Consider the following 19,229-nt stretch of genomic DNA (forward strand, 5'->3'; position numbering starts at 1 on the left):
GACTTCATAGCCATTCCATCTTCTTTCTACTTCTGTGGATTACCCAAACACAATAATGATAATCTGAGCCAGCTCCTGATACTTCTCACTATAGTCAGTGGAAGGTCAGCTATTTTTTGATCCCCAGGGGAGAACGACAGCTCCTCAATCACTTTCTTAAAATAGCCAGCAATTCTCAGCTGCTGGGCTGGAGTCCCTCCAGAGGAGAGCAAAGGGAATAGAAATCTACCAGCAAGGCGTGAGCGACAAGCCACCAAAACATGAGCTAGGACAGCCTTCTCAATTCTCTAGACTCAAAATTATTATTATTATTTTGCTGTTGTTTCTGAGAAACTAGGTGTCTTACCATTTTAAAATTTTGTATTTAATTTAAAGGAAACCAGTGAATTGAAAATGAGACTAAATATTGCCATCTTCTTTGGGGCTCTCTTTGGTGCTTTGGGGGTTTTACTCTTTTTGGTGGCTTTTGGATCGGATTATTGGCTTCTTGCAACTGAAGTGGGGAGATGTTCAGGTGAACAGAATGTGAGTCTTTTCTTCAAAATAGTGATGCACATGGTAGTTATGAAGATAGACTTTTGTATCCTCTTGAAATCAGAGAATAGTAGTGGAGTGTCTATTTCCTCATAGAAGAGATATGTAGAAAGCTACTAAGCATCGTTATTTGGGATAAAATACATGTCTTTAAAAATTTACTGGATGTAATGATTTTGATTATATTTCTTGTATTGATGGTAAGTTACTTCATTTTGTTCTGTGCAGATAGAGAACGTCACTTTTCACCATGAAGGGTTCTTCTGGAGGTGTTGGTTTAATGGGATTGTGGAAGAGAATGACTCCAATATGTGGAAATTCTGGTATAGTAAGTACAATTTAGCTTTGTTTTCTCTCTTGTCTCTAAAATAAAAATGAATAGTTTCTTACATAGCATATATCACTTCTAAAGGACTGGATTGTGAGTTATAAAATCTCAATTAGATGTCTTTAAAAGGTTCATGTAGAGATTCCTTTTCAGTAAGTAGACATGGCTATAGGAATAATTATTTTATCTTTTAGCTTAAAACAGGAGTCCAAATATTTATGGCAAAACTGAATTATCCACTGTTTCTCTGCTCCTATTTAGAATACACTAACTCTAACAAATAGAATAGATATTGTCTATAGCATTTTTTCAAGTGTCTGTGAATACTGTGTTGCAAATAAATGAGATTTTTTGCTATCAGCCCTTGAAATCTCAAATGTAAAAATCCATAAATAGAGATGTATTATTTCATATTCATAGCTTCATAGCTTCAAAGTTAACAGTATCTTTTTTTAAGTAATGAAACTTAATTACCAGCAATGGCAGATGAAAGCTTATATTATTTGGGCTTTAACCAAGTTTGTCGGCACTGTCAAGAAATGCCTTGCTTTTGATGTTTGTGTTCTCATTGAAACTTTAAAGTTCTTTTTTAAAGTAACATAACTTTAAAAAACTATAATGCATTCCTTCAACTGTATTTTTATATTGAATTAATCTTTGAAAATCAATTTATTGAAAATAGCTAGCACTTATTTCATTGTAGTCAACAACGAAAGAACTGCTTATTAGCCTAAAGCTTATTGAAAATAGAAATTATTAGTCTTCTTATCAAAAATCAAAGTGTGGTATTTACACAATAGTCAGTATTATGGAATATTTAATAAAAACAGAAGGTCCCTGAAGACTTAAACAAGCTGGTGTTTAAGTTGGCTTATATAAGGAACAAAGTAGTGATGAAGGAGCCTTTTGAGGCAAGTACCTGATAGACTATCTTACAGTGGGTTTTGGGGCAGGAGAATAAGCATACAACTTGTCAGTGGAAATGATTTAGACTTTGGTAAAGGGAAGTAAGTCAAACTGTGCAAGAGGAAGATTTTGCCAAAGACTTAGAGAAAGAAAGAATATTTCAATATTTCAGTCCACCTTAAAGTGTACATATAAAATTTTTAAGTTTTCAGACAACATAAAAGTTCCATCTTGTGATGTTTTCAAATACTAAAAGTTATTTGAATTATTATCACTTGTATGACCTATCATTTGCATTCTTTCCCTAAAATAAAATGGATATAGAAGAAATTTTTTTATTAATTTGAACTTATCAAGGTTAAACTTAAGTGTATTAGATTTTTAAAACAATTATTTTTAATCCCTACTGTGTGCTAGACACTGTTAGGCATCAGAGAGTATGTGAAAATATATAGAATGTGGTATTTTAAATTGTAAGGTGATATAAAGGGCATTTTCATTTATTCCATTGAATTATGTCATGTAGCTAGATGTTCTGGATCAATCCACCTTCCAAGTCTCATGTGCATCTTGATATGAGTTTCCTAGAAGGCTTTCCTCCTCAGAGCAAATCTCCGAATTTGTTGATGGAACCAGTAGTTCTATTTTGCTTGTGTAACCTTTGTGCTCTGTATTTCTGTTCCATTAGGGATGAGTCATCACTGAGCTTTTCAATAACGAGTGCCATTGTTTTGCTATCCTTCCTAGCCAATCAGCCACCATCCAAGAACTGCACACACGCTTACCTGTCTCCGTACCCCTTCATGAGAGGCGAGCACAACTCGACCTCCTATGACTCTGCAGTTAGTAAGTACCCTCTGTTCTCAGCCTATCAGTGGAAGGGTATTATCTTTCTGAAGGATGCCCATTTCAAAATTGTTGTGTGTAATTAAAAAACAATTTAAGACCTGTAATTTCAATATTTTTTAATATCTATGTTAGATTAAAAATGTTATTTTCAATGTGCCATTTATGATTCTAAAGAACATAACTTTGATCTAAAAACGAAGTCATTAAAATTTACTAGCTGCCTATAAAAGTATTTTTAAATATGTTTTCCCGCATGAAGATGATAATATTTATTAAGAAGAACTGTTTCTTAAGGTTTTAATGGATCTAAAATGAGTCCTACAATTGAAAATATTGTAATATACAGTGTACTTCTAAAAGTTTTTGTCATCATGACACATGAGAGTATAATATGTAAATACATATAATATGTATACAATATAAATATATACTTATGCTACTATATTCATACAAAACGACTGGACTCTGTGTGTATAATATTCCATAGGATGGGAGACAGAGAGATATCATTAACTTAAAATCACATTAAAAGCATGAAATTTGTAATAACTTGCTAAGGGTTGGTACAGACTATCAATGTCATATATAGAACAAAAAAGTGTTTTTTCAAAAAGAATAGCTATTAATGTTCTGAATAAATTAATACTAGGGTTCTCCAGAAAAAAAGAGAAACAATAGAACACATACATAAATATATACTATACACACAAACATGTATATACATATACATGTACACAAACACACACATACAGTGAGAGAGAGAGTGATTGTGAGGCCTGGTAAGTCTGAAATCTACAGAGCAATTGGCAGGCTGGAGATTCAGGTCAGAGTTGCTGTTGCAGTCTCCAGTCTGAAGCCTGGAAACTCTAGTAGAATTTTTCTGCTGCAGTCTTGTACACATACACACACACATGTAGATAGAGTGAGAGAGTGATTGTAAGGCCTGCTAAGTCTGAAATCTACGGGGCAATTGACAGGTTGCAGATTCAGGTCAGACCTGTTGTTGCAGGCTCCAGTTTGAAGGCTGGAAACTCCAGTAGAATTTTTCTGCTGCAGTCTGAAAGCTGACTTTCTTCTTCCTCAAGAAACCTGTTTTTTGCTCATTAGGTCTTCAGCTGATTGGGTGAGGCCTGCCTACAGTATAGGGTAGGGGGCAATCTGCTCTACTCAAAGTCAAGGGATTATAAATGCTAATTACATCTAAAAATACCTTCACAGCAATATTAAACTGGCATTTCACCCAACAACTTGGCACCATAGTCCAACCTAGTGGATATGTAACAATAACCATCACAGAACTCAACATATCTTGACATGTAACTATTTTTCATCTTTCTGTTAAATATGTAATTCCATACATTATAATTTTGTTTTAGTCTCGTCAAATAATGTAGCATTTCCTTGTATCACACCATTAATAGGACACTTATGAAGAGGGTATGCAGTCTGTATAGGGAAAGAGGTGAGCTGACCCACAGCTGTGCTTGTCCACCAGGGTTTTTGGGTTTGAAGGACTGGGGCCATTTTCCTTGAAAACATGTGTGGTATGGATGCTCCTTCCCATTAAAAACTGCAGGAGGTACCTCACTCACATTTGTCAAAACCGTTGCATCGTGTCAAATGGACTTAGAAGTATACAAGCCTACCCATCACTAGTCAGAGAAGAGATGGATGGCATAGGAGAAACTCTTTTGTTTTACAGAAAAGTTACAAAATGATCCGCCTTCCCTAACGTTCTTACTTTTATAAATTGAGCTGAAAAGTAATACAAGGTTGATTTCCAGAACATTAGGTATTAGCATAAATATTAGTATTGTTGTTATTCACATAATGAGTCCTGTGATAAGATAGGTATTGTAGGCACCATATATTTTTGAATGATCACATATTTGAAAAGCTTGCACTTCAGGGAGAGAGTGGAGAACTTAAAAAACAAAGTAACATAATCTGTGCATAATAATTATGATGGAGATGGATTGTAAATACATGTCAGAAAAATTATACCGCAATTACACTTAGAATTATTATGTAGCACTGCATTTAATTAGTGTGTCACTTTTTCGATCCAGTGACAAAACCAAATCCAATTTTTTAAAATTATCAGATTCCTCTTTGGCACACATATTGGAACTCATTTGCTTTCAGAAACCTTGTCAATCACTTTAGGTAAAAATGATTGAGGTTTCCAAAAATGTATTCTATAACAGAAACAGTGTACACAAGTTTCATTCATCCTTATAATAATGTATAAGGAAATTTGATACTATGTTTGTTAAATTTTTTGTTGTTGTTCTTGTTATTGTTTGTTTGTTTGTTTCCTGTATCTAAGAGAAAGGCATAGATTTCATTGGAAGTTTTGTACCTGACTTCTCAGTATGGTTTCCTAGTTAATGAGACTACGTATCCTTCACTGTGCTTTAGAGCCACTATTAAGTTTCATGTAGCTTCACAATTACCTGGAATTAGATCCTTGCCAAGTCACCTTTGATAAATTGAAAGTGTCATTTATAAAGTCTGATGTATTGTGGCCTGACAAATTATTGGTGAAATGGCTTTGTAGTCTCCTGAGTTTTTACAATTGCAGTTAGCCAATATTGAATTCAGTGAAAATAATATAGTGGTGTATGATTTTTCTGGAGTAACTATTGTAAAATTATAGTATACTACCAATGAAATTATTGTCTTTTATAATAAGGAGATTGGGAATTAGAGAAATCATGTGACTCTGTCTTAATACAGCTGCTTATTGGCAGAATTAGTGCAAAGAACCAAGTCCCTGGCTTTTATTTTATCTATAATCACTACAACGAATGAAAAGGCTAATTGTAGTGCTTACTATTAAAAAATATGTATTTATTTGTATCTTAACAAAAGAACAAATTAAACTTACATTCGCTCTTTCTACCTTTATATTCTACCCTGACTTGTGTGTATAATCAGGTTTAACTCAGTGTTTTCTTTCATTTAAAATAATCTTGGATACATGTTCTGAAACTCAATTACCCTCAAATCTAGTTATGTGAATGATTGCCCAAGCCTAGTGAGGGTGGTTTAATTCGCAGAGTTGCTTTTGAGATAGGCGTACTTTTAGGTCCATTAAACAATTTGTTACCTTTGGAGACTTGTCAGAGTCTAGATTTTCTGGTTTATGTTTATATTCAGTCACAGTTCACTTGTTTGGTATCATTTGGCAAATGATGTACTGGACATAAATGAATTTTCAAGATAATTCAACACCAAGTGAATTAATTTTTCACTTTCTCAGTGTCCCCATAGCCTTTGATGACCCCTCTATCAGAGTGCTCATTATGCTTAACTGGAATTGTTTGTTTACCTCAGTTCCTTCATTATTTATTTGAACTCTCCAAAGCATATTTCCTGGTAATTACTAGATGCTTAAAAATATGTCTAGAATGACTTTATGCAAAATTACAGTTACTATTTTCAGCCATAAACTAGTTTGAGTTTATTTTTCCAAGTGGAAATGTTTAGCAACTCAATTGCATACTTTTAGTTTCTTCTTAAGCAGAATGCAACGAACACTATTTCATCTTTTCTTGATAAGTTGGAGCAAATTTACACTTACAGGGGTGAGCTACCTGACCTTCTTTAAGGTACTCCAGCTCAATATCTGTCCCCTTGCCCCAGGACCTCTGTATTTGCCTTAACCTGCCCCAAATGCTGTTGCTGTCTTCCTTCCTCCTCCTCTGTTCCTTTTTCTAGCAGAGCAGGTTTATCTGTCCAGCATTTTCCCAAGGAAGACTTCCTTACCTGCCCCCTACCCCACTAGTACATGCACTGGGCCAGGCTCTCTTTTATAAAACGCAGCCTTTAATTGGATAATTCATAGCAAGGTTTCAATTACTTACTCATGTAATTATCTTGTTCATGTACTTTCTTTCCAGTTCAATTCTAAGCTCCATGAGAGTGGGGATCTTGTATGTTTGGCTCACCATTGTATCTACTGTAGACAAAAATCTGAATGCGTATTTTGGGGAGACTTCATTATTACACTATACTGTGGTATTAATAGTGATGCCCTAAGTCACTATTGATGTGCAGAACTTCTTTAGCCATTTACTAAATGGACCTACACAGCTCTTTAAACATTTTTTTTGACCAGGCATGGTGGCTCACGCCTGTAATCCCAGCACTTTGGAAGGCTGAGGTGGGCAGATCACTTGAGGTCAGTTAGAGACCAGCCTGGCCAACATGGTAAAGTCTATCTCTACTAAAAAAAAAAAATACAAAAATAGAATTAGCTGGGTGTGGTGGTACACACCTGCAATCTCAGCTACTTGGGAGGCTGAAGCATGAGAATTGCTTGAACTCAGGAGGCAGAGGTTGCAATGAGCTGAGATCTTGCTACTGCACTCCAGCCTGGGCAACAGAGCAAGCTCCATCTCAAAAACAATTTTTTTTACATGCTTTTTGTAATTTTTGAACTTCCACATTGTTTCTGCCTGCCAGCTGTTTTTTGCTTTTATTGTCAATGTTTATTTATCTAGTACTATTTGCTGGTCTTTTCTTCTTTTACCCTTATGAAAGTGTAAGCTGAAGTGAACAATGTGAGGCTATAAGCAGGGAGGCAGTGAGACAAGATGTTAATTGGCAATGCATTAGGCTGAAAGTAACACAACAAACTGTAGCTCAAAATGTTGTTTTTTCCTACAAAAAGAGGGTTGGAAGCAGCTTCCACAATGATGCTGCCAGGAAGCCAGGCTCTGTCAACTTTTTCTTCTACCACCCTTGGAGGTCGACAGTCACCTTCATGCTCTTTCATCCTCTGAAAAGTGGAGTGCTCCTAGAATTTAACAGTCAGTTTCTGCCAATATTTTATTCATCAGAACAATGCCACAGATCCCTCTGGTTGGAACACATTGTTTTGGACTGTCTAACAGCATAGGAAGGAAATGGAGAAAGCCTGGGAGTGAATGAAAATCAAAATCATTCGGTGAATCAATATCATCAGGGGTTGAACAAAGGTGGGACAGTAAAAATGAAAAGGAAATAAAGGATATAATTGATATGTGAGGAGTTAACATGTAAAATTAGCAGCCAACCAAAAAAGAGCTGGAGGGATCAAAGATGATGAAGAAGTTTCCCTTTTAAATAAGTGTAATTCAGTTTAAATAACATACAGTTAAAAAGTAATGTGGATACATACCTTTAAACTGTAAGTATTATTTTAGTGGGTTTTTAATCCCTTTATATGCATATTATATTCTGTTTTAATCATCATAAGCACAAACGTCTATCTTGCTTTTCTATTTCTATGTTAGCACACATTTCCCCATGTATTTACTTAGTGATGTCTCAAATTTTAAATGTTAGTTGCCACTTCTACATCAAAAATAATTCTATGTATGTAGCATTTTTTTATAATTTGTATTTACTCTTTGGGTTATATTTCCAGAAGTGTGAATAGTGAATCAAAACATAGGAATAGATTTTCTTTGATGTTGTTATTGTGGCATAGTATAAAATTGCTCACCAACTGGTAGGAAACTGTGAATGATTTTCAACTAAGATAATTTGGTAAGGTGGACAGAAATCTGAGAGTTAAGAGGAGGGGGAATGTTTTGAAGCAGAGCATGGTGATTTACTTTGGTTTGGACATATTCAGTTCAAGTTGATGGTGGAATACCAGTTTGTAATAATTCAGCAAGTAGCTTGATGTGCAAAACTGGTTTTCCTGAAAGTCATTAATTATCACAGCTGATATTGATGAGAAATTGCAGAGGTGATTTTGATATCAAATATAATCCTTAAGGAAAACAATCATAGGAAAGAAGACAGTAAAATATATATTATTCTTAAGGGAAGAAGGGAAGAAGAAAGCCCACAAACGAGGGAGAGAACTAAGCATTAAGAAACAAGTCAGTGAGCAGTCGGTGCATTTGGGAAGGAGGCAGTAGTCTTCAATCAAATGCAGAATGAATGGGCATGAGAAGCAGGCAGGAAGGAATTGGATTATAAGCCAATGATGCAAAAGTTCTCGTGGCCCAGTAGCTCCCTCCTCACCAAGGGTTCAGCTACAGACACCCATTAAGGCTCCTTGTTCCAGACACCTACTTCTATCCTAAATCTACCTAAGACTTCCAGATCATCTGCTGTGTATCCCATCCTGGTTCACTGCCCATTGTCTTAGATTGGACCTGAGGACTCTGTCCTCTTTACCCTGCAATGTCCTTCCTCCCTCAGGGATCCCATTCCGTTTTCCTGCACATTTTGTCTCCTGAGAGCCAAACCTTCCTCAGGCTTCCTCCTCCCTGCTTCTCTTCTTGCAGCAAGAGAGATCAGACAGCAGTGACTTCACAAAGGAGTGGAAACAGAATGATAGGAATGTGAAAGCACACTCTAGGATGCTTGGGGAGTGAGCAGTGCGGAAGTAGAGACCTTTTCAATCGGCCAACACTGTGGCTTGGAATACCAACAGAGCACAGCATGGCAGAGGGTACAGAGTCCTTAGAACAACAGCCACATCCACACACAACAACTTTCTTTACCATACAAGGCAAAATAAAAGACAAATATGAATGTCCTTACATTTGACATTTTGAAACAGCCCAGGAAAAATTAAGGTTTGAGTCTAGAGTTTCTATAAATATAAATACTTAAATAATTTAGGAGGCACATAAACGTGTTGTAGGAATCTGATCTCATTGGGATACCCCCACCTCAGTCCCCACCCTGGTTTGCAGATTGATTACTCTGGTGTAGCTGGGTCTTATTTATCAATGTTTTGGGTGTTCGTATATGGTGATTCTGGACATTGTCCTAAATATAGCAAATCACTCCAAATACTTCCTCTCTGTTTTAGTTAGCTAGAAAAATCTATGCACTGCAAAATTTAATGGAAAATGCAATTTAGTCTCTTTTTTCCCGTAAATGTCAAGTACTTAGATATTTGGAAATGCCTAACATCAACTTAATTTCCTGCTATTCGTTCAGACATTTGGGATCACACAGCCATGACCACAGACACAGTATTATATTACAGGAGTGGCTGCAGTTCCTGAACAACAGCTGACTTTCATCTGGGACCTTAGCCCAGGCTCCATTGCATACAGGTTTGGAGCCACTCCCACGGTGGCTCACTGGGCTTCCGCATGCTCTAGCTCTTGAGGGTAGAGTTGGCTTGAAATTCCTAGGGCACAACTTCAAGGCTGTACCTAAAAATCACTTTTTTTCAGAGGGTGCCATTTTGTGTTCCGTACAATTTATTTGTGGGCTTCTCAGAATTGGTTGGATATCCCTGCAATAATGGGAGGAAATTACTTTCTGAAAACAAGACCTATGATTATCCCAGCAGCATGGCCTGGATTCCCTTTGCAAAGGACAGGCTTCCACTTCCACAGAGGCTTCAAGTGATTCCTGAAAATGCCCACCACACTCAGAAGCAGAAATGTTCTCTCATGCTTGGAACTCCTGATGCAGACAGCAGGATTTCAGCCTTGGCACTATGGACATTGTGGGCCAGATAATTCTTTGTTGTGGGACTGTCCTGTGTATTGTGGGATATTTAATAGCACCCATTGACTCTACCCACTAGATCCCAGTTATGATAACTAAAAATACCTCCAGACATTGCCAGGCATCCTAGGTGTGGGTGGGCACAAAATCACCCTCTAATGAGAATCACTGGGGCTGTCTAGACATTTAGTCCCGAAACCTCCAACTCAGGCCCAGGATCTTCTTTGAAATTATCCTCACGCTGTTTACACTGTGTACCCAGCTCCAGGTCTGGGCCCGAATATACACAAGAATAGCTTCCTTCTACTGCCTTCTTTGATGCCAAGTCTTCAAATCCCAAAGAGCAAGGAGCTGCCTGGGCCTCTCTTATCTTGCAACGTCATTGCTTCTGCCTGAAATTTTGGACCTTTTCTTAGGAGAGAGCATCAACTAGAACCAGGGAAAAGCAATTATTGAGTGTCTGCTGTATACTGAGCACTGTCTGGATGCTTCAGAATCATCCCTAAATTCTTGCCCTCATGGGGCTTTCATTATAGTGGGCAGGCTAAAAATAAACAGAACAAGTCAGTAAAGCACTTGGAAGAAAGTAAAAGATGAGAGGTATGTGTGTGTGGAAGGGACTTCAGCACTAAGTAGGATGACCAGGGAGGAGTCACGAACAGGTGAGGTTTGTTTGGAGGTAGACATCCCTGGGTCGAATGTGGGTTCTGTCATCCCACGAGCTGTGTTGGAAACTTCTCTAGTCCTTCTTTTGGGGACTAGATAGATGCTGCAGAGTATTTAGCACAGGGACTGGCTCGTGGTAAATGTTCTGTGGGGGTTACAAGCTGGGCTTCTGGTCCGTGTTCATCACCTGGTGCCATCACTTTGGGTAAGAGCACTTGGGCAGGCTTCTTAATCGCCACAAACTGGTTTGTAAAAGGGAGATAAGAATAGTTTCAACCTCACACAGTTGTTTTCAAAATGAAAAGACATCATAATACCAATGCTTGGCAGAGTCGTTGCCACGTAGTTGGTATTCAGTAAATGTCAGCTATTCTTACGATGATATACCAATTTAGAGCACCAAAAATAAGACATCATTAGGGCACACAAATTCATCATAGCTTCTCCCTAGTGAAATGCTTTATGTTCTTTGAAGGGTGTGTTTGTGTGTGTGTGTGTGTGTGTGTGTGTGACCACACAAAGCATTTGGCAGACTTTCCAGCAAAGAGTTAGTGCTTCATAGACATGTGTTCATTATTATCATTATCACTGTCATCCTAGTACATGGTAGTTAATATTATGCTATCTGTGCTGACCAAGATATGCCACTCTTTAGCTGGTAATAGTGATTAAAATTTATTCAACAAATATTTTTTTAACACATGCTATATGCCAAACCCCTTTTTTAGGTTCTGGGGAACAGTAGTCAAAAAAGAAAAAGAAAAAAAAGATAAAAGTCCCTGCCCTCAGGGGGCTGACATTTGGGTGAGGGGAGTCAGATGAAGCAATGTAACTTGGCCGATTACACAGTAGTTAGAAGATGACAAGTGCTCTGGAGAAACCTAAGACATGGACAGGGATGGACACTCAGCGGATGGATATAAATAAGAACTCTGAATGTGGCCAGAGGAAAGCACGTCTCTGAGAAATTGACATTGGAGTGGAAACCAGAAGAAAGCGAGGGAGTGAGCTATGTGATGAGAAGAAGAATGTTCAAGGCAGAGGGAACATCAGATGCAAAGGCTTAGAGGCCAGGGCATACTTGATGGGTGACAACAGAAGGGAAGGTGGATGGCTGGCAAAGAGCAAGTGAGGGGAGCATAGAAGACACGGTCAGAGAGGCAACTGGGGAGGCTGGGCTATTGGAAAGATACTGTTTCATTCTCTGAATGAGATGAGAGGGGAAGCTAAGGAATGCTTCCCATCTGACATGTTATAAAATAACCTCTCCAGCTTGTTGTATCATTAGCAGCCTATGCAAAAGCAAGGGAGCAATCAGAGAGTCCAGTTAGGAGATTTGATGTATTCCAGATGAGTAGGACCAGGATATAAGGAGGCAAAAATGTGTTTCATTCTAACAGAGTCATATTCAAATTATTTAACTGCTATAAGAGAATCTGTCAAATAGACATCACCTGGAAAAAAAATAAAATAAAACACCAAAAAACTGTGTATGTATGGGCTGCTGTGTACTTTAAAATATCAGTCTTGGATTTTTTTGTTCTTCTTGTTAATTTTAGATTTTTTAAAAAACCATTTTATTTTAGAAATTTTCACATTTTCACAGAAGAGTATAAGGAACCCAAGGAACCCGTATGTTACCATCACACAAATTCATTAATTATCAACATATTTATACATCTATATAAATCTATGTAAATAATCCAGACTGAATTATTTTAAAGCAAATTCCAAGCATTATGTACTTTCTACCATAAATATGTCCATATGTATCTTTACAGATTTTACACTATCTGAGGTTTTATTATTATTATTTTTTGAGACAGAGACTTGCTCCATAGCCCAGGATGGAGTGCAATGGCGCAATTTTGGCTCACTGCAACCTCAGCCTCTTGGGTTCAAGCAATTCTCCTGCCTCAGTCTCCCAACTAGCTGGGATTACAGGCACATGGCACCACACCTGGCTAATTTTTTTTTTTTTTCGTATTTTTAGTAGAGACTGGGTTTCATCATATTCGCCAGCCTGGTCTCAAATTCCTGACCTCAGGTGATCCATCTACCTTGGCCTCCTAAAGTGCTAAGATTATGGGTGTGAGCCACCGCTCCCGGCCATTTTGAAATAATGCAGATTTACGGGTGGTTGCAAAGATAGTACAGACGTCCCCGTGCCCACTCTCCCAGTTTCCTTCATTGGTTACATGGCTGTAATGCAATATCGAAACCAGGAAACTGACATTGATACCATGCGTTTGTATTGTTCTGTGTCATTTATCACATGTGTAGATTCATGTGGTGTGAACACTACCCCTAAAATGATGTAGAACTATTTCATCCACACAAAGATATCCCTCATGTTACCTTTCATAGTCACTTCTCTGGCCATTTCTAACCAGCAACCACTAATCTGTTATCCATGTCTTTCATTTTGTCATTTGAGGATGTTATAGAGATGGAATCAAACAGTGTGTGACCTTTTGAAACTGGCTTTTTTCTAAGCGTATACCCTTGAGATCCATCCAAGTTGTGGCATGCATCAATAGTTATTTCTTTTTATTGCTGAGTAGTTTGTTTAACCATTCACCTGTTGTAGGGCATTTTGGTTATTTCCAGATGGGGGCTATTACAAAGATTGTGTACTGCTTCTGTATGGATGTAAATTTTCATTTACCCAGGATAAATGCCCGGAAGTACAACTGCTGAGTCATATGGTAAGTAAATGTATAGGTTTTTAAAAAACTGCCAAAGTATTTTCCAGAGTAACTGTACCATTTTACATTCCCACTGACAATACATGAGAGATTTAGGTTCTCTGTATCTTCACCAAGTTTTCTAATCATCACTAGTTTTTCACTTTATTTTCTTAAATTTAAATTTTTGTGTTTTTTTTGTCCCCAGATTTTTTACTTTAGCCATTCTTATAGCTATGTAGTAATATCTCAATTTGGTTTTAACTTAACGTTTCCATAATGTCTAGTGATGTAAAACCTTTTTTCATGTTCTTAGCTGCCATCTAGATATCATCAATAAATTTAGTTAGATATCATCATCAGTAAAATTTAGTATCTTTTGCTCATTTTCTCATTGGATTAGTTGACTTTTTACACAGAGTTTTGAGAGTGCTTTATGTATGATAGATATGAATCCTTTTCAGATATGGTGTTTTACAATTTTCTCTCATTATATAGCATGGCTTTTCATCAGGAACTTTTGCAGAATAAAGGTGGTGAATGTTGATAAAATTTAATTTAATTATTATTTTTTAAAATAGTGCATGCGTTCAGTGTCATGTTTAAGGGCTGTTCACCATTCCTTAGGTCTTAAAGATTTATCTCCCATATTTTCTTCTAAAAGTTTTATGAATTTCAGTTAAATCTCCAATAAGTTCTGAGCTAATTTTTGTATAAGGTGTTAGTCTCATTCTTTTTTGAAGATGTATGTCCACTTGTTCCAACACCGTTTGTTAAAAACTGTCCTTCCTACATTGAGTTGCTTTTGCATTTTTGTCAAAAAATAGTTGATCCTACTCATATGGGACTAATCTCTGGATTCTGGATTCTGTTTCATTGATCTATGTCTCTATTCTTCTGCTAGTACCACATTAACTTAATTATTTATCTATCTAATAAATGCTGAAATTGGATAGAGTGATTCCTCCTATTTTCTTCTGTTTTAAAAAATTGTTTTATCTAGTCTAGATTATTTGTTTTATCTAGTCTAGATTATTTGACTTTCTCTATAAATTTGAGTATAATCTTGTCTATATAGCTACAAAAAATCTTGCTGAGACTTGCTGAATTGTAGTAAACTGACTTGGGGAGAATTGGTATCCTCATTATGTTCAATCTTCTAATCCATGGACATGGTTTATCCTTCTGTTTATTTAGGTCTTCCTTGATTTTTTTCATCAGCATTTTTCAGGTTTTAGCACACAAGTACTATGTGTTTTGTTACATTTACAGCTAATGAATTCATTTTTGGAGCAATTGTAAATGATATTGTATTCTAAATTTTATTCTCCATGTGTTCATTGCTAGTATATAGAAATGAAATTCCGTTTTTTAAAAGAATAAGACTATTTTAACAGCAGTTTTATATTTACAGAAAATTTGAGTTGCAAGTATAGAGCATTCCCATCCCACCACCTGAACAGTTTCTCCTATTATTAACATGTTGCTTTGCCTTGGTACATTTGCTGTAATTGGTGAGCCAACATTGATCCATTATTATTGTCTAAAGTCAATAGTTCACATGAGGGGTCACTCTTTGTGTAAGCATTGAATGAGTTTTAACAACTGTATAATGGCATGTATCTACCATAGTATCATACAGAGTAGTTTCATTACCCTAAAAATCCTCTTTATACTGTTTATTTATCACTTTCTGCCCCCAAACCATGGCAACCACTGATCTTTTTGCCATCTTCATAGTTTTACCTTTTCCAGAATGTCATATAGTTAAAATCACACTGTATGTAGCCTTTTCAGATTGGCTTCTTTCACTTAGTAATATGTATTTAAGGTTCCTCCATGTCTTTTCGTGGCATGATAGCTCATTTCTTTATTGTGACAAATAATGTTTCATTTATGGGTGTATCATTGTTTATGCATTCGTCTATTGAAGCACATCTTGGTTGCCTGTGAGCTTTGGCAATTATTAATAAAGTCACTATAAACATTTGTATGCAGGTTTTTATGTGAACATAAGTTTTCACCTCTGGGATAAATACCAAGGAGTGCAACTTCTGGATCATATGGTAAGAGCATGCTTAAAGAAGCTGCCAAGCAGTCTTCCAAAGTGACCATAACATTTTGCATTCTCACCAGTAATGAATGAGAGTTACTGTTGTTTTATATCCTTGTCAGCATTTGGTGTTGTCAGTGCTTTTGGACTTAGCCATTTGAATAGGTGTGTAGTAGCATCTCATTGTTTTAATCTGCAATTCTCTAGTGACATATGATGTTGAACATCTTTTCTCATGCTTATTTGCTATCTGTATTTCTTCTTTTGTAGGCTTCTGTTCAAATTCTCCCAGTTTCAAATTGGATTGTTTGGTTTTTTATTCCTGAATTTTAAGGTATCTTTGCATATTTTCAATACCATTCCTTTATTGGATACATGTTTTACAAAAAAATTCTCCTAGTTTTTGGCTTTTCTTTACATTTTCTTAACAGTGTCTCACAGAGCAGAAATTTTCAATTTTAATAAAATCCAACTTGTCTTTGTTTTTCTTTCTTGGGTGATACTTTTCGTATTGTATCTAAAAAGTCATTACCCAATCCAAGATCACCTAGATTTTCCCTTATTTTCAAGGAGTTTTATGGTTTAGCATTTTACATTTAGATCTATGATTTAGTTTGAGTCAAATTTTGTGAAAGGTATAAGACCTGTGTCTAGGTTCATTAGATCACATATGAATTTTTAATTGCTTCAGCACCATTTATTGGAAAAGTTTTCTCCACTGAATTCCCTTTGCCTCTTTGTAAGATTAGTTGAATATATTTGTGTAGGTCTCTTTCTGGGCTCTCTTTTCTGTTCCATTGGTCTATTTATTCTTTCACCAATACTAAAGTTCCCTTGTTATTCTAGCTTGATAGTAAATTTTGAAGTTGGATTGTGTCAGCCTTCTGACTTTATTTTTCTATTGTGATAGATTTTTAAATATTTAGCTTGTTTTCTTGCAAATATGCTGAATTTACTTACCAGTTGTAGGAAATTTCTGGAGATTTTTGGAGATTTCCTACATAGACAATCATGTCGTTTGCAAATAGGGATAATTTTATTTCTTCCTTCTTATTTGAATGTCTTTTATTTCATTTTTTTTCTTCTTTTGCCTTATTGCACAGACTATGACTTCCAGTACTATTTTTCTGTCATTGATTTCTAGTTCATTCCACTGTGGGCAAAGAACACAATCCATATAATTTCAATTCTTTTAAAATGGTTGAGATTTATTTTACAGCCTGAGATATGATCAGTATTGGTATATGTTCCTTGGTACTTGAAAATATTGCATATTATGTTGTTTTATTGTGTTCTATAAATGTTGATTAGTTAGATCCTGTTGATTGATGGTGTTGTCTAGTTTTTCTACATATTTTCTAATTTTTTGTGTAATTGTTCTATCAACTAGTAATAGAGAGGTGTCAAAGTCTCTAATTAAAATTGTGCATTTGTCTATTTCCCTTTTCAGTTCCATCAGTTTTTGCTTCACGTATTTTACAACTCTTTTTTTTAATACGTACACATTCAGGGCTGCTATGTCTTCTTAGTAGATTGAACTTTTTATCAATATATAATATTTTTAGTAGTTTTCTCTGTGGTGAAGTCTACTTGTTCTTGTATGAACGTAGTAACTCCCACATTCTTTTGATTAATATCTGAATGATATAACACTTTTCATTCCTTACCTTCAACTTACCAATATCACTAAATTTGAAGCAAGTGTCTTATAGACAATGTATAGCTGAGTGATTTTTTTAAAAATAAAAATCCAGTCTGGGAAGCTGTGCTTTTAGTTCACGCATATAGACCATTTATATTTAGCATTATTGTTGATATGTGATGGCTTAGTTCTGTCATATTGATTTTTGTCTTCTGTATATCTCTGTTTTATTTTCCTGCCTTCCTAGGGGTTACTTGAAATATTTTTAGAATTCTATTTTGATTTATCTATAGTGGTTTTGAGTATAACTCCTTGTATAACTTCTATAATAATTGGTTTATCTATTACATCATAAATACATGTCATTATGGTCTATCAATGTTGACATTTACCAATGCAAGTGAAGTACAAAACATTACCTTCTTTACGTTCCTTTACGCTCCAGCAAATGTAATTCTCATGTATTTCTTTCACATATGTTGAAAACTGCATGCAAGAGTAACTACATGTTACTCTTTCTGCTTCAATCATCAAATATCATTTATAAAAGTTAAGAGGAGGAATGTATATTGTATTTACCCATATTTTCACTCTTTCTATCGTTGTTGCTTCTTTTCTGGTGTTTTCTATTATTTCGTTTTTGTTTAGAAAACTCCTTTTATCTTTTTAGTAATTATGTTGGTGACAAATCTTAGTTTCCATTCCTCTGAGAATGTCTTGATTTCTCTTGCATTCCTGAATTATATTTTTTGCTAGGTATAAAATTTGGGGTTAACATTTTTTTTTCACTTTAAATGTTATGCCACTTTTTCCTGACCTCCATGGTTTCTGATAAAATATCCACTGTCATTCAAGTTGTTTTTCCCTCTACGTAAGCTCTTGCTCCTCCATCCTGCTTTGAGGATTTTTCTTTGCCCTTAGTTTTCAGAAGTTTAATTATCACATGGTTTGATGTGTATTTCTTTGAGTTTATCCTGTTTGGACTTTGCTTAGCTCCCTCAATACTTTCGATTTATGTCTTCCGATGACTTTGGAAATTTTCAGTCATTATTTCTTTGAATACTTTTTCAACCCTGTCCTATTTCTTCTGCTTTTCTGAGACTTAGGAGACATGACTGTTAGACCTTTTGTTATAATTCTACAGATCTGTCAGTTCTTTTTTATTTTTTAAGTCTATTTTCCTTCTGCTTTTTAGATTGTATAATTTTCATTACTCAATCTTGAAGTTAACTTACTGTTTTCTGTCCCCTTCATTCTGCTGTAAAACACATATGCTAAGTGTTTCATTTTAGTATTTATATCTTCCATTTCTAAAATTTCCATTTGGTTCTTCATACTTTGTATTTTATTTTTTAAATTTGATTCAAGTGTTTTGACATTTGCCATTGAAGCCATTTTTTGTATCATGGCTATTTCAAAATCTTCATCAGATAATTTCATCATCTCTGACATCTCAGCATTCCTGTCTAATGATTATTCTTTTTCACTGAAATGGTGATTTTTCAGGTTCTTGGTATTACTAACAATTTTTTATTGAAGCCTGAACTTTCTGACTATTATAAGACTACGGATCTTATTTAAATCTTTTGTTTTATTTAAATATTTTGGCTTCCTTTGATACCACTCCTGTGAAGGAAGGAGTAGACATTGCCTTATTAATTCCAGGTACCCCCACCAAGCCTCTTCTGTCATCTGTGGTAGAGAGAGGCTCCCTGTTCCTGCTGAGTGCTAGTAAGGGTTCTGGCATCCCATGATGCTTCCTCTGATACCAACCTAGCTGGACAAGTCCTCATTACAGCTCTAATCATAGCCTCCGCTGACAAAGGAGTTGGCGGGGCATTATGCAGTGAGGGTGGAGAGGGTCCTGAGCCTCCACTAGGCCTCCTATGACACCACTCTAGTTGGAGGGGCTGCCTCATTCTACCTCTTCGGAGTGGAAGTCTTAGCACCCTATAGGGTCTCCACTGTCACGGTGGAGGGTGGCCTCATTGCCACCCCGTCGGGATGAAAGTCCAGGCTTCTTATTCAGCTCTGATATTACTTGGACTTGTGAGGGGTGGAGAGGATATGGTTGAGACCCCTTGTTAC

At 36.0% G+C, this 19,229-nt stretch overlaps 1 protein-coding gene across 1 annotated transcript in view; it reads left to right on the top strand.

The window, feature by feature from the left end:
* The first annotated feature begins 217 nt into the window (after positions 1 to 217).
* Positions 218 to 19,229, top strand: part of TMEM182 (transmembrane protein 182) — a 57,820-nt gene continuing 38,808 nt past the window's right edge. The window contains exons 1-3 of the mRNA XM_012471498.3: positions 218 to 525; positions 763 to 862; positions 2,516 to 2,614. Coding sequence (XP_012326921.1) covers positions 394 to 525; positions 763 to 862; positions 2,516 to 2,614 — 331 coding nt within the window. The 5' untranslated portion in view covers positions 218 to 393. The remainder of the gene's footprint in view (positions 526 to 762; positions 863 to 2,515; positions 2,615 to 19,229) is intronic.

This window comes from Aotus nancymaae, unplaced genomic scaffold, assembly GCF_030222135.1.
Source record: "Aotus nancymaae isolate 86718 unplaced genomic scaffold, 86718_ANA_hifiasm-v0.15.2.pri h1tg000131l, whole genome shotgun sequence".
Classification (NCBI taxonomy): domain Eukaryota; kingdom Metazoa; phylum Chordata; class Mammalia; order Primates; family Aotidae; genus Aotus; species Aotus nancymaae.